The following is a 15635-nucleotide window of genomic DNA, read 5'->3' on the forward strand; positions in this document are numbered from 1 at the left end:
CCAGACGCACCACAGAACACCACACCCTCCACTGGCCAGCAGGATGCAAACGCCCGAAGGAAAACCCCTCCCCAGACTTCTGCCAGCAGCTTCCCCACCTGTCTGGGTAACGTCTGAAAGCTGGACCTCTTTCCTTTCCTTTTTTCTTTTCTTTTTACTTTTCTTTTCTTTATCAGAAGCCTCTTAATGAAGCCTCACACACCATTTCGGATGTGGTTCAAATACATTCCAGGCTTTTGGGGTTTTTTTTTTTTGAAGTACAGCTGCCCATATTGTCAAATCACCGCTTTCAACCTGCATTAATTGCTCTAATGGGTTCTGGAAAAACAGCCACCTTCTCTCCCTCATCAGGGCCCCTGGAGAGCCCATCAGGGAAGGATGCTGGGGAATAAGGATGAAGACACAGCTGACCTGGGAGCCACACTGTCACACACTGGCCTCTGGGTCACGGGTCTGCCCCACCGCCCCACGTTTTACAATCCCATCCAATCCCTGGGCTTTATTACTGCTGTAAAACAAAAATGCAGATGCCAAAATCCAAACGGGAGCAATTACATTTTTGAAGAAACTCTGCCTATATGGGAATATTGACCCGCATTTAGTAAATGACTCTGCAATTCAAACGGCCACAACGCACCTGATGTAGCAAGAGGGCTCTCGGCCCCAGTATTTTCTTCCAAAGGCATTTTTTTTTTTAGACTGAGCAAGCACAACAGAAGATTTTCAAAGCCAAGAGGATGCAGTCGATAACATTTTTCATTGTAATGCCTGCAGTGGGACCTCCATGGCCGTATTTTTCAAACTTTTGATGGGCGACAGCAACAATAACCCATTTGTGAGGACTATGCCAGGTTCAAGGGTGAGGGGGTCTGGGTCACGGAGAGGCCAAGGGAGCCGCTCAAGGTCACAGCCAAGTAACAGTCACGTGAACCCAGGTCCACTTCCAAAAGCCATCTCTAACCTCTTGGGTACAGACCTCTCTTCCCTGGATTTTCCAATATATCAGCTGACCTTGCACATCTGGAATCAGGCTCCAAAGCAGCTAAGGATGGGGACAGTGTGGGTCCGCCTCTCTAGTCTTTACATGGACAAATGTTGGGGATGGGTGCAGATCTCAAAAGAAGGTGGTGCTTTCCAAACCTCATTGTGATTAAGACTTGCCCAGGGAGCTTGTTAATTCTTGAGCAAGCTACATTTCTGAATCACTACTTCAAGGGATTTGGAAACAACCTTTTAGATGTTACTTTACTATGTTCTTCCCTGTAACCTGCAGCTTTAGAATCTGGCGAAGAAGACATCTTGGGACTTGTTTATGGGAGGCTGAAATATTTCCTTTGCATCCCAAGTTGAGGGGATGCTGATATTACGAAAATTCAGGTAGAGAGGAAAAATAACTAGGGAACTGACTGCCAGCTGAAGCAAAACCACAGCCAATTTAGCAGAAGGAACACAAATTCTCAAAGGGGAAGGAGGTAAAGGATCTGGGACTGGAAAAGAAGAAAAAATAAATCCACTTGTGCATTCTTGGTAGAGGATAAAGTTGGTTTTAAGCATACGTGTGACTGGCAGGAACTTGGCCTTCACCTGAAACGCTGGGGCTTCTTGAAACCTGAATAGTGCTGGGTTTTGGTTTCGGTGGTTTGCTTTGCTGTTGTTGTTGTTGCTGCTGTTGTTCAAGAAAAAGCAGGAAGAAACATCTCACCCAAAACTGGTCCATTGATTGCTTCAGAATGCATAAATGATTCTATTTTGGAATCACAGACACAGGCTGCAGAAATAACCCACTTCTGGGAATGGGGTTTTAAAATTAAGAGCAAAGCAACAAATGCACTAACTGAAGAGGTCTCGTAGGGAGGAATGGGCCACAGACGATGGTAAAAGCTCTTGCCCACCTAAGCACAGGCCACATTTTTTTTAAAGACCTTGGTCGGGTGCCTGGGTGGCTTAGTGGCTTAAGTGTCTGGCCCTTGACTTTGGCTCAGGTCATGATCCCAGGATCGTGGGAATGAGCAGGCCCCACACTGAGTGTGAAGTCTACTTAAGATTCCCTCTCTCTCTCTCCCTCTCTCTCTCTTTCTCTCCCCCCCCCGCCCCTCTCCCCAACTTGCAATCTCTCTCTCTAAAATGAATGAATGAATGAATGAATGAATAAATAAATAAATAAAGGCCTTTCACTAAAGGAGTGATATAAGGTTTCCTATTTATTAAATGTTTTTGTACCTAGTAAGCCACACGATTCCATACCCATCGCGGGAAAGGCAAGGGGGAGAGGACTATGCCCATTTCACAGCTGCAAAGACTGAGGTATCCAGAGATGTCACATGATCGGCTCGCAGCCAAACAGTCAGCTTTGTGATAAATCGTACGTTAGAGCCTACGGCATTCCTCAATTATTTATTATTTTTTTTTAGCCAGCACCAATTACCTCGCAACACACGAATTTTCTTCAGATACCACGCTCAGGAACCAAGGGATCCTGAACTCACCAGCACTGCATGGGGAGCAAGAGCGTTCTGTTCATTAGGCAAATATTTATCTATGAAAGCATCTACCATATTGCCAGGCCTTGTGGAGGTGCTGGGGTACGTGAGGGAGCAACGCAGACCAAATCTTGGTTTTCATGGAGCTGACTTGTAGTGGGGAAGGCACACGACAAACAGACACGGTGAAACGTCCTTCCAGTAGTGACAAGTGCGCTGACGGAAATTACAGCAGGATAAGGGGATGGAGTGGGACAGAGTGTTCCAGGAATGTGGAGGCATGTGGATGGCACACCGCTTGAAACCCTTGGTGACCTGTGGCCATGGGTGGGGCCATGCCCCCCGACCCCCATGACTCCCCGAGGGCAGGGGCCATTCGTCTCTGAACTCCAAGTACCAGCTACAGGTCTGGGTGTGCTAAGTGCTGCTCAGAGCATGCATGGATAGATGGCCCCCACGAAGACAGGCTGGGCTGAAACATGCCACCCTCTCTTGAGGCACGGGCATCAGACGCCCCACTTAATAAAACCAAGTCTTTGGATGGTGCCTAAAAGGCCCCCGAAAGTCAGGCACAAAGTATGACAGCGGCTTGCCTTCCAGCAGGGGGCCTGGCATTGTCCTCCAGGAAGCTGGCTGCATAAGGGCTTGGGCTAGGTTCTAGGCGGGCAGGTAGGGCAGAAGGGCCACTTCGTTCCTAACCCCAATGGTGACCTCGAGCTAGTAATTTCTCCTCCTGGAGCATGACCTTCCTGGCCTCCCTGCCTCCCCGGGGAAAGAGAAAACTGGCACACAGAAACACTCACTGACACCAGCCTCCTCTCTTCCCAGTCGGGTTCCAGTAAAGCAAAGTTCAAACACAAGTGCCCCGGCCCCACAGTGCTGCCTCCTGTAGCTGACGCCAGGGGTGCACAGGAAACAAACGGTCTGATTCCTGTTCCTTGCACCCTTTGCCACCTGCCATGCTGTAAGAGTAAAATGTAATGTCTGCAGAACAGAAATCTTTAAAAAGCAGCCCCCACCCTGAGGCACAATCAAAAGTCTGTGTGAGCTCTGTGTTAACATCAGGTTCTTGCTTGGGGGTTTAAAAAAATTCAAAAAAAAAAAAAAGGGTGGGGGGAAGAAAACAGAACAGGTTTTGAAAGATTTGTATTTCAGCCTCCACCCACCTCCAGCCATTAAATGTCATTCTTTCTAATCAAATTGTCTGGTCCTTGCTGGGCACTAGTTTGGGGTTCCTGAGCAGTGGACACGAAACGCTGCCCTTCCAGGTCATAAAAGAACCTTGCTGGGAAGCCCGTTGGAGCCTAATCCCCCAGGGACGCCTGCTTCAGCACAGAGCCCTTTGCCGGGTGGGGGTAGAGGGGGGATTATGGCTCGGAGGAGATGTATATGTGCTGGGCGCATGAGCAGACAGGCACGTGAGGGGCTGCATGCACTTGACAGGTACGTACAGGCTGTGTGCTGTGTGGCAGAGGTGGGAAGCAAGAGCACACACAAAATCCAATTAGTCGGGGGTTAAAAGATCGTACTTCTCTTCTCAGTTCCATCCAAATGATGAATCTATGGCAGGTAATAAACAACGCCGGGTTTGTCGGGAAAGGGAGGTGACGGCAAAACAAGAGGCTAGCGCTGGAGTAATTCTGTATCTCTTTCATGTCCAGCTTCAAGTCCCGGAGGGGGGAACCTTCTACTATAATAGTATCAATTCCTAAAGCATAAGGGCATTCTCACCCAGCCTACAAATTCTTCTTCCATTTGAACGGGAAATAACCAGTTGAAAGAGGATTTTGTCCAACACAGGCACCGTCATTTACTAAAACCTTGAGTATCAGCTTGGGCCACATAAATAAATACGGTTAAATTAAAGAAATGGACCCTCTCAAGGGACTGCATCACACCATGGATCCAGCCAAGCAAACATTCTATTCACTAAAGAGTTTATTAATAGTGAGCTTTCACTGTGTCATTGCTGGCAAGACCCCCAGCCCCCAAGAAAGAGAACAGGGCCAGGGGAAAGTCTGTGCATGCCCGTGAACCCATTACCCACCATTTCCAAACTGGAATACGGTAATAACACCAGCTGCATTTCAGATACAAAGTTGGAAGTGGTAATAACTTATAATGGCTTCAGCTAACCATGTACAACGGGAAAATGACAAATGTGTCGTTTAGAACATGCCGGATTAAATAACAATGACGTATATTGACACGGATGGATTCTTTGTAGGTTATTATGCAAAAAAAGGGAGGGTGTGATAACTCTAATTAGATGAAAGGGCTGGCCACTGGTTTTAACTCCTGGAATGCTTCAAATTCTAATATGTTCCTTGGATGTACCGGGGCGGGGTGGGGGGGGAATGCTGAGAGTGTAATGAAGCCATTCAATTTTTATCGAGATGAGACACACACATCCCAGCAGCACCGGATACCCCACGTCCTGCAGAATTAGGTACTGGGAGGGCAAGCGGGTAAGTGGCTGTGATTTTGAGCACTCCCAGGGCACTATTGCCACAATCCTACTGCTGGTTCCTCGTTTGCTCAGGAACAGCACCAGAGCTGGTGTTCTTGGGTGGAGGGACAGCAGTCAAGTTCTCGTCAGTACTGTGTGTAACCCATCAATTTCCTGATTTAGTAGGAGGCTACACGAGAGTGCCAAGATTCTCATCTCCCAATCTTTAGACAACTGTCTTAATTCTGCCTTAAATGAAATCAATTCCAAAAGAACAAGAAAACACCAGATTAGACACTCTAAATGCCTCGTGTGTAGCACAATACTGAGCAAATCACAGATGGTCTGAGCTGGAAGAGACCTTGGGCAGCCCCCTGACCCATCCACCTTGGAACACAGAGAGGGTCAGTGACTAGCACAAGGTCACACAGCAAGTATGTGGCAGAGCCCAATGCAGCATCCCTGGTCTGTGGGTTCCTTGGCTAATTTACCAAACCTTTTTGGCTGAAAACGTTTGAAAGGTCTACTTTTATTATTATTATTATTAGTTTGGCTCCTGTTCATTCAAGATAGAGTTTTCAAAAATCAAACATTTCAACATAATTGCAAATAGTAAATGGCTTGCCGTATCTGGACCTGTCACTGCTGATTTAGCAAACAGGCTTCAAGAGAGGGAGGGGAGCCCCTAGAGAGAGGACAGAATCCTCACTGAACTGCTCTGGGCAACAACGGATACTTGATTTGTGAGACAGAGAATTGGAAAAACTTTGTATGTTCAATCTCCTCTGTTTCCTGGGAGGGGTGGCCCTCTCTGACTCATGAACTCTTCAGTAACTTGATTCCTAAAATTTAATTGTCTTTTTATTACACACAGACACAGACACACACACACAGACACACACACAGACACACAGACACACACACACACACACACACACAATCTCTCCTTCCAGAAGTTCAGAGGATCTTTCCTCCCTCTTTCTACCTATGAGAAAAAAATAAAAGTTTGAGGGGCGCCTGGGTGGCTCAGTCGGTTAAGTGTCTGACTTCAGCTCAGGTCATGATCTCACGGCTTGTGGGTTCAAGCCCCGCGTCGGGCTCTGTGCTGACAGCTCAGAGCCTGGAGCCTGCTTCAGATTCTGTGTCTCCCTCTCTCTCTGCGCCCCCACCCCCCACTCGTGCTCTGTCTCTCTCTCTCTCTCAAAAATAAATAAACATTAAAATAAATTAAAAAAAAAGAAAAAAAATAAAGGTTTTAAAATCGAAAACACATCTCACATCTCAACAGCCAAAACACAGAAATAACCTGAGTGCATATTGACAGGTGAATAGAGAAAGCGTGCGCACACGTGCACGTATGCACACACACACACACACACACACACACACACACAGCGGAATATTATTAGACCATAAAAAATGAGGTCCTGCCATTTGTGACAACATGCATGAACCCAGAGGACGTTATACTAAGTGAAATAAGGCAGACACATAAAGACAAATGCTGGATGATCTCACTTACAATGTGGAATCTAAAAAGCCCAATTCACAGAAGCAGAGAGTAGAACAGGGGTTGCCAGAGGCCCGGGGTGGAGGAAACAGAAAAGGTGGAGGAAACGGAAAAGGTGGAGGAAACAGGAAAGGTGGAGGGAACAGAAAAATGCTGGCCAAAGAGTACAGACTTCCAGTTACAAAATGAGTACGTTCTGGGGATCTAACACCCCAACTGCTGATTGTAATTAATAATTTTGTATTGTACACTTGAAATTCGCTAAGACAGCACATTTTGAGTGTTCTTCCCACAAAAATAAAATAACTACGTGAGGTGATGGATAATCAGCTGGATTACAGTAATCATTTTACAATGTACAGGTATAGCAAATCAACACACTGTACACCTTAAATGCATACAATTTTTATTTGTCAATAAAATAAAATAAATAAATAAAATTGTCAATAAAATAAAGCTACTTCACTAAAGCCAGGGGAGGAAATAAATAAAGAAAATAACAATGAAGAGAAAAAGAAAATATGTCTTGCATTAAATGCAATGTGGTATATGGAACAGAAAAAGCAGAAAAACTGGTGATATTTGAATAAAGTCTGGAGTTTGATTAAAGGAATGTACCTTTATCATAAAAGCCTCTGACATGGTGCCCTCCAGTGCTGTAGCTAATAAGGAAGGGCTGAAAGTGGAGAAATCCAAGTTAAGGGCAGTTTGTTAACTAGTAGAGAAGCTGGAGTCCCTTTTGGCTTGCAGTTAAGGGACTTGCTGCCCTTGGTTTTGTGGAAATGTGTCAAGAGCTCCAGGTGTCCCTCTACACTGTCCTGAAACTCCCAGTCCGTCCTGTAACCCGGAGGTGCTCACAGAGGCCCCAGAGACAAGGTTCCGCCTCCTCCGTTTTAAATTCCACCCACGGAAAGTCTGTTTCCCTTTTCCCCTGCAGTTAAGGTGACACAAAGCAGTGTGCATTCTGCCTGTTGCTTCTGAAGGTTCCAAAGGGGTGCATTCTGGGCTGGTTGCGTCTGGCTTTGGCCAGAAGAAGGGCACCCTGAGGGTGGAGTTCATTCTGCCTTTGTAGACCCCTCTGTAGAAAAAGTGTGACAGGGACGCCGGTGGCTGCTCAGTCCAGAAAGCTCTCACCCAACCAAGGACAGTTCTGCTCCTCTGGCGACACAAAACCATACCACAGAGAGTTTAGGTTTTACTAGACCAGCTAAGGCCTGGCCTGAGTCACAGAGTAACGGGACTACGGTTCAGATACAAGATGCAGAGTGCCACTGATGAAATCGGGGAGGGCTGAGCTGAAGCTCACAACCGAGCCCCTCCAGCCACCTGGCATGCCTGAGACTGGAGTGCAAACTGACAGGAGAGCTCGTGTTTTGAATGGCAGGTTACCGGAGGCCTTTCCAAAGTCCATCTCCTTGTGATGAGTTAGTTACAGGAGTCTTTTAAAATTGCCACTAAAACTGAAGCCACGTTTATAACTGACCATTTGGACTAAGTATCTTTGGAGTATAAATTCATCATCCGGGAACTCCAGACCTTCTAGGGCCAAAGGCTAACGGACTATTTCTTTATAAATATATGGAATGTCAGATAAAGGGAAAAGACTGATGTGGGGGGAGGAGACAGAGAGGAGGACAGGTGCATGGAAATCCACAAGAACCTGTGTCTGCTCCTGCACCCTCCCACCTCGAACAGTATCAAGCAATCAGGCTTCCCCCAGAAGCAGCAGAGTAGTGTCTAAAATCCTCAAGGGGCCAGGGGCAAAAGGGTTGGCAACAAAACAAGGAAAGGCAAAGTCAGGGATGAGACGGTTGTGCCCCAGGAAAACAGTCAGGAAGTGGGCTCAATTCACACCTGACCACAGGTCACTAAAGAGGACACAGGAAGTAGCCCTGGGCCTCTGCTGCTTAAGCATTTCCCCTGAGCATTTCCCAACAGCCAGCAGGCCTCAGCTGGTGTCCAAAACACCTGCACCTAGGAGGACAGGAGGACGCAAGGCAGGGACAAAAGGTGGGGTGGTGAGAAGCTGGGTCACAGGGCAGCCCAAATCCGTAGGAAGCATTTTCTTTGCAGAAGCAGAGTATGCCACTGTCTCCCCCGCGCCCTCAAATTCTTCACTTCCTGTATGAAGGTGGGCATAGGTGGCCTGTGTGTATAAACACCGGCAAGGGATCCTTGAATCCACATGTACACCAAACACTATCCATCTCATACTCCAACTGGTTTTCAACAGCCCTCGGCGTGAGATTTAGCAAACACGCAACTGCTTTAAACAGCCTGATTAAATCCTTAGGAGACTGTCCCCATGAGGTTATTTTTCTCAATTAACAGACACAAAAAGTGCAACTACTCTTAAGGGGGTGGAGGATATATTTCTGACATCCAGGCAGGGGACTCATTTCCAACAAGGCTAAGGACACTTATCCCATCCGGTCACTCCACTGTCCAAGTGAAGATCCAGAGGTTTGGAAAGGAAAAGTGACTGGACCCAGGACACACAGCCTGTACATGAGCAGCCGGGTCAGATTAGAGCTCTGTGCATCACCAGAACAGCTTCCCTGGGCTACTTTGGTGCCAACAAAACTTTCTTTCAGGGGCAACACCCTGCAGAACTAGAATAGCAACAACAGCCATGTGGGGGCCTCCCGGTGACTACTGGGAGCCAAGAGGAGACCTTACCCTTTCTTAACGCTCATAAGACTTCCTGTACCTTTCCACACTTTGTAATCATACATTTGCCTGAGTATTTGATAAGATCTGTCTCCCCCACACTACTAGCCTTTATGCCTCACGAGAGCAAGGTGCAGGTCTGTTTTACCCCTCACGGTATCCCCAGTGCCTGGTAGCTATTGGCTAAAAAAACCCCAAACACCTAGATGTTCCTGTTCGAAATAAACATTTTTTTTTTTTTTAAAGAAAAAGGGGGCCCAGAAAGATTAGGTAATTTTCCTAAGGACACACACAGGCAGAGCTACTGTCACTCTGCCCCTGTCACTCGTCCCCAGATCACAGCCTTACCTTGACGGCCTCAGCGTGGGTCACCCGGGCAAGGGATTTGTCGTTGACACGCAGAATCTGGTCCCCGACTCGCAGCCCTTCCTTCTCGGCCAGAGAGCCTGGCTCCACCAGCGACACATAGATGCCCACGCCATGCTCCGAGCCCCCGCGGATGCTGAAGCCCAAGCCCTCGTGGGCCTTGGCGCGCCTCAGGCTCACCAGGCGCACCTCCCCCGGCCCCGCGCCGTCGGGGCCGCCCCAGGCAGGCTGCCGGTAGGGGGTGGTGGCGGGCAGGTAGAGGCCCTCGGCCGTGTACTGGTCGAAGAGCAGCTGGTCGGAGCGCGGGATGACCAGACGCAGCATGGGCAGCAGGCGCCGCTTGACCGGGCTGTCCAGCAGCACGCGCAGGGTGCGCACCAGGTCGAAGACGTTGCGGCGCGCGTGGTACGCGTTCAGGCAGTGCGTGAACTGCTCCCGTTCCGCCTCGCTCAGCAGCGCCGTCAGCGCCTGGTGCAGCTGGCGCACGTTGGCAGACAGCAGCCGCAGCCCCGCGCCCCCGCCGCCGCCCGCCCCGGCCGCCGAGCCCAGCGAGCCGGTGGAGGACGAGCTCACCGACAAGCCGTCCAGCTGCGCGTTCATCTCCCCGCCGAGGCCCGGGCGGACGCGGGGCGCGCGGTGGGGCAGCCGCTGCACTCGCCGGCACTGGCGCGACAGCCTCGGGGGGGGGGGGGGCGGCGGAGACCGCGGCTGGAGTCTGGCTTCGGGGCGAGCGGGTGGGCGCGGAGAAAGGGGCTGGATCCCGGGAGACGCGGAGACGGCGCCGGAGTCTGGGTTTGAGGGGCGCGGAAACAGTGGCAGAATCCCGGGGGGATCGCGAAGATCGCCGCTGGAGTCCCGGGCGCGCGAAGACACAGGGGTCGCGTTCCTGGAGTCCGAGGGGCGCAGAGACGGCGGCTGGAGTGGGGAGGACACGGACACGGCGGCCGAAGTGCCGGCAAAGCGGAGACGGCGACAGGGTCCCGGGGGACAACGAGTTGGCGGCTGGAGCCCCGAGGTCGCGGAGGCTGCGGCTGGAGTCCGGGGGGACGCGGAGAGCAGCTACATTCTGGAGGGCACAGAGACGACGGGTGTCCGGAGTGGGGGGCGCAGCAGAGCTGACCGCCCCGTCACACCATGTCCGGGGCTCCCCCAGCCGGGCCGCCCGTTCCTCTCGGGCTGGGGGACCCCAAAGTCATAAGTTGGGGTGGGGGCGCTCTAGTCCCAGAGCCCCCCGAACCGCAGCCGGTGAAGCCGCGCGGGCGTCCGGCAGGTGCTGCGGGGCATGTCCGGGGATGCAGCAGCCCAGGGACCCCCCGCGCTCTTGCGCCGCCCGGGCGCAGACGGAGCCGCGCGGCCTCGAGCCGGGACTTTGCGAACTGTTGAGCTGCCCGGGGCCGATCTTCCAGCGAGTTCCGACGCCGTCGCCGTCGCCTGCCCAGACTTGGCCCCGCCCCCTTGCCCCTCCCCCTATCTCCCCCTCCCCCCCTCCCCCACGGGCTCTTCAGGAAATGACGTCCCGCATCGCGCCTGGCGGTTGCCTGGAGACGGGGTGAAACAGTCCAGCCCAGGGGAAGAAAGGGGTGAAGGTGGGGGTTGGGGTGGGAGGAGCTACAGGGGCACTGCGAGTCCCCCTCCCCTCTTCTCCCGCCGCGAGTTGAGATAAGATGGGCTCCAAGCCTAGGCTCTTCTGCGGTCGAAGCGTGTGCCTCAGAATCGCTTTGGAGCAATTAACCACCTAGCTAATTCACAATTGTGGAGGAAAATAGCCAACTTTTTGCTTCTAAAATACTGAACGCTCCAGGCTCGGTTTTCTACCTTAAAACGTTGCTCTCCCCTCTTGCACGCGCTGACATACAAGTTCAAGCGTTTATGTTGGGCACCTACTGGGTGCAAGAGATCTGTACAAGCATGCATCTGCCCGAGCCTGCCGGAGCCAACTCTGGCGCAAGGGTAGATCAGAATGGACCACTGTCTGGTCTTCGGTAGGCGGGAAAGCCGCTTTCAGAAAGAGAAGTGTACACAACTCACAGGAACACATGCACAAATGGGTGCGTGCAAAACTGATGAAATCTGAATAAGATGGGTGGTTTGGGTCAATGTTAATGTACTAGGTGTTATCTTGTCAACACAGGGGTAAACATGGGATAGTCTGTGTATTATATCTTACAACTTCGTGTGAATCTACAATTATCTAAAAAAATTTTTTTTTTTTAAATATATATGAAGGGGTTGGGAAGAAAAGCATTCTGTGCCTTCCCATCCCAAGACAAAATGGGAAGGTATTCCAAGGTGTGGCCTAGAGGTCTCCTCTCCTATCCCACATCCCCAAGTATGAGCTAAGTAAATAAAAAATCCCTGTGCTTTTATTCAAAGGTGGTTTTCTGAGAGCTCAGAGAAGCTCCTGCCCTACCTCATACACAAATCCCTTCCAATCAAGTTGACTCTACTAAAGGATTCTCCTATAGAAAGCTTTATTTTCCCTAAAAACAGTGTGAAATTGCCACTGCAAACTTCTATCTGGGAGAGAGAGAGAGCTAGGATATCACCTGATGGAGTAGTTTGAGCTGACCCCGGAAAGACAGAGCATTCATTTATTAATCCACTTACTTATTTTTGTTACTCTTAATTCAGTGTTTTCCAAGCACCTATCCTGTACTAGGTTATGTACTGGGTGCTGGAGACATGGGTTAAAAAGATGAAATTGCTGACCTCGAGGAGGTCACTGTTTAGCAGGGGAGAAAGACCACATAAATAAATAAAGTTAAAAACCAGTATGGTAAGTGTGATGGCTGAAAGAACCCAGGTTTAGGGGAGGGGAAAATTTGAAGGACTTTATCAAAGAGGTGACACCTGAGCAAATGTTCCCTAAGGAGAATGGACTTGCTTTCCTTGGCATTGGGTAATCGTGGAAGGATGGCCAGCACTCTTAAGTTAGTGCGTGTCCAAAGCTGAGGCTAGAAGTTGAAGCTATATTTTCCTCCAAAATCTTCAAGTCTCTTGTTCACTTCCCTAAAACAGACCTAGGTTAAATTAATACCCAATGAACGTAATTGATGGGATGTTTTAAATAATCAGCTAAGCTACCTTTGGATATCTGTCTCAAAGCCCTGGGTTTAGCAATTAATAATGTGCATCGTTCTTCCTCTTCTTAACTGCCATTGAAGCCTCTGATGCAAATAGCCCAAGATATTTAGATGAAAAAATCAATCTCCCGCACCCGCAAAATAAAATATATTAATGGCATACCTCAAAATGACACCAAGCAGGGCTTAATTATATGCAGTTCAGGTTTTCTGCAAATGTATTTCATGCTCAGCTTTCACTTAGTTTGTGGTTCTAATTATAATTACTGTGATTGGCTTGATAAATGCACCCTAGGAGATAAGATCCCCATTCCCAACACTTTATTTCTATGCAACGTTGTTTGGGAAAAGGTATTTTGCTTTAGGCTGTAGAAACTATATTACACACACATCTTAGCAGAAAAAGAAACACTTTCTCCTGCAAACATCAGAGACCATCTGGGATGCCAAGCCATTGTTTAATTTCATAGAGGCCCATTGCAAGGGGGGAAGACAAGCACAAGCGCAGGAAAAAAAGAACCGGTTGGGGCTTCTCCCATCCATCTTGCATAACCGACTTAGTATCAGTTTGCACTGTGTACCCTCTGATGAGAGGGAGTGTGTAACTGCTCAAACCGCAAGAATCCCGTTTCATGTCTGAAGATGTGTTTGTCGTTCGGAAATAAGCTCTTGGAAACCCAAGATGCCTGGGCTTCTGAGGGCTACACTGCCTCCGGCCTTCCAGACCTGGAAGGAAGCCCTGGCCTCGGTTGCACACTGCCCTCTTCAGAAGGAAAATATTATTATTCTCTCGTGTATGCGGCAGCTTCCCCTTGCTGACTTCACCAAAGTCACTTTCAGCAATTCATTGCCATTCCCCAACTATGGCGAATCAATCAATGCCCTTCTCCTATGGATGTTTCTGGAAACATGAACACGCTGGAGCAGTTGAAAGACAGAGGGAAAAGTGAATTGTACTCAACTCAGAAGGGCTTTGTGTTGAACTGGACTCTTGGCTGTTTGCTTCTTATGCATTTGTTTTAACTAAGAAAGAACATACTGAGTTGCACTCTGGATATCAGGAAGAAAACCAGTATTCTAGTCCAGAACGTCCCTTTACTAGTTGAGTGACTCGTAAAAAATGGCTTTCCTTTCCAGCTGTCAGAGTTTCTAAACCTTTCCTGTATCCCCTAAGGGCCATTGAAGCTCCGTGTCCTGTACGGTAGATGGAAACATGCGGCAACTCATGGAGTACCATGAAGTTGTCGCTTCTTTTCTCCTCTTTTTTATGGCAATCCTAAAAAGCCTTTTTCTATTGCATGGTCACTTGGAACGCCTCCCCTTTCCTCTTATCCGCTGGAATGTATCTGTAGAAGGCAATAGAGATTAGTTTAATTGAAGATGCATTTCCTGTGGGGCATATAGAAAATTTTACACAGCTAATGTTTATTGAGTGCCAGGCACTATTTTAAACACTTGTATGTTAACTCATTAATCCTTCCAACTATTCTGTAAAGAGAGATCACCACCACCACCATCGTCACCATCATAATCCTGGTCAAACAGGCAGGAAACCAGGACATAGGGACATAACCGTCCCCAACGTTACAGAGGTAGTTAATGCAAGAGTTGGAATTTGAACCCAGGCAGTCTGGCTCCAGAGTTCTTACTCAAGCCCCATGCTGTGCAGCCTCCTAAATGCTAAAAGTTCCCAGATGGAAATGATATGAAGACCACATTTCTTGAAAGTTGGGCTGGGAACGGCAGAGGTTAAACACAAACCACAAAGTGATGATTCCCAGTTGGTAAGCTGACATTTGACAGAGGGGAGAATGAGTGGGGGGTTGTTTAATAAGGAAGACTTCACTGAGAGAAATGGAGGTAGAGAGGACTGAGATCCCAGCCTGGACAGAGGAGGCAGAGGCTCAGAGCAATCTAATGCAGGGTGTCATAGGGAGTATCCCCCAGCTCCGAAGTTATCACTTCTACTCCAGGACCACAGCCTGTCTCTTCCCTGCGATGTGGGGATAGTATCAGCAGAGAAAAGGGAAATGCTCACATCTGTGACTGGTAGACAATGCAGACAATATCGATGCAACTGCAGGGAGATAAGAGAGAGGCCAGAAAAAGCACAAAACATCAGGAAAAGAGGCTACAAGTACAGCACCCCACTCCCTCTATCCAAAAGTAGAGCGTTCCTATGAAACCTTTAGGAAGCTGAAATGTCATAAAGCGAAGAAGCAATCACATTCATTATTATGGAAAAACTTTTGCGCAATCCTCAGACGAAAGAAATCGCCTCTCTTAGGCTTTTCTGATACCTTAGGACACGTCTTGCTAACGGAGGCACAAAATAAGTCAAGATAGAGCACAGATGCTCACAGACACAGCTCAGAGCTATGGCGGCTGGATGCTGAGATGCTGAGTGTAGTTTCCGGAGAAAGAGCTTGGCGGGGGGACGCTCGCTGCTGGGGGTACGCGCTGCCTTTGTAACAGCTCGCTGCAACACAAATCCTGACTGCTAGTTTTGCTTTTTGCCTTTTCTCCTAAAAGCAAAAATCCTCTTCGAATTTCTCTGGGTTGGTGAAAACAGATACGAGTGTAGGTCTTCTGTAAAAAGCGAAGTGACCTAAAGCAAACTTTTGAAAAGCAGGGGATACCTGTGTTTATCTTGGCCTTGGTATAATCTCCAAGGAAGTCTGGCTCATGGTCATGAAGGATTATGTGATATTTGTGCTAGAAGGGTGCTAGAGCATAGAGCTGGTCTCCAGGTTCAAACCCATCTCTGATATTCACTACCTGTGTTGACCTTGGGCAAGTCACGGAGGGCTCATGTGCCTCAGTGCCCTTTACCTGTAACATAGGGACAGTGGTGTTGTCATCAGCCTTATGGTTGACTGAGCTCACTAACATGCAGCGCTTATCACCCTGCCTGGCAAGTCCCAGGTGTTCCCAGAATGCTTGTGTCCATCTTGGTTAAAGTTCTTAGCACATGGGAGCCCCTCAAGCACGAGGCCACAGTTCCTTTATCTCTCTGTGTCCAGTGCTCAGCCCCAGGGCAAACACACAGGAAGTGCTCAGTAATTATTTGTTGAATG

General features: G+C 48.9%; 1 protein-coding gene across 1 annotated transcript in view; it reads right to left on the minus strand.

Annotated features, from left to right (window-relative positions):
• WHRN (whirlin) overlaps window positions 1–10945 on the minus strand; it is a 94845-nt gene extending 83900 nt beyond the window's left edge. The window contains exon 1 of the mRNA XM_049637213.1: window positions 9458–10945. Coding sequence (XP_049493170.1) covers window positions 9458–10075 — 618 coding nt within the window. The 5' untranslated portion in view covers window positions 10076–10945. The remainder of the gene's footprint in view (window positions 1–9457) is intronic.
• Between the last annotated feature and the right edge of the window lie 4690 nt (window positions 10946–15635).

The sequence above is a fragment of the Panthera uncia genome, chromosome D4 (genome assembly GCF_023721935.1).
Source record: "Panthera uncia isolate 11264 chromosome D4, Puncia_PCG_1.0, whole genome shotgun sequence".
NCBI lineage: Eukaryota > Metazoa > Chordata > Mammalia > Carnivora > Felidae > Panthera > Panthera uncia.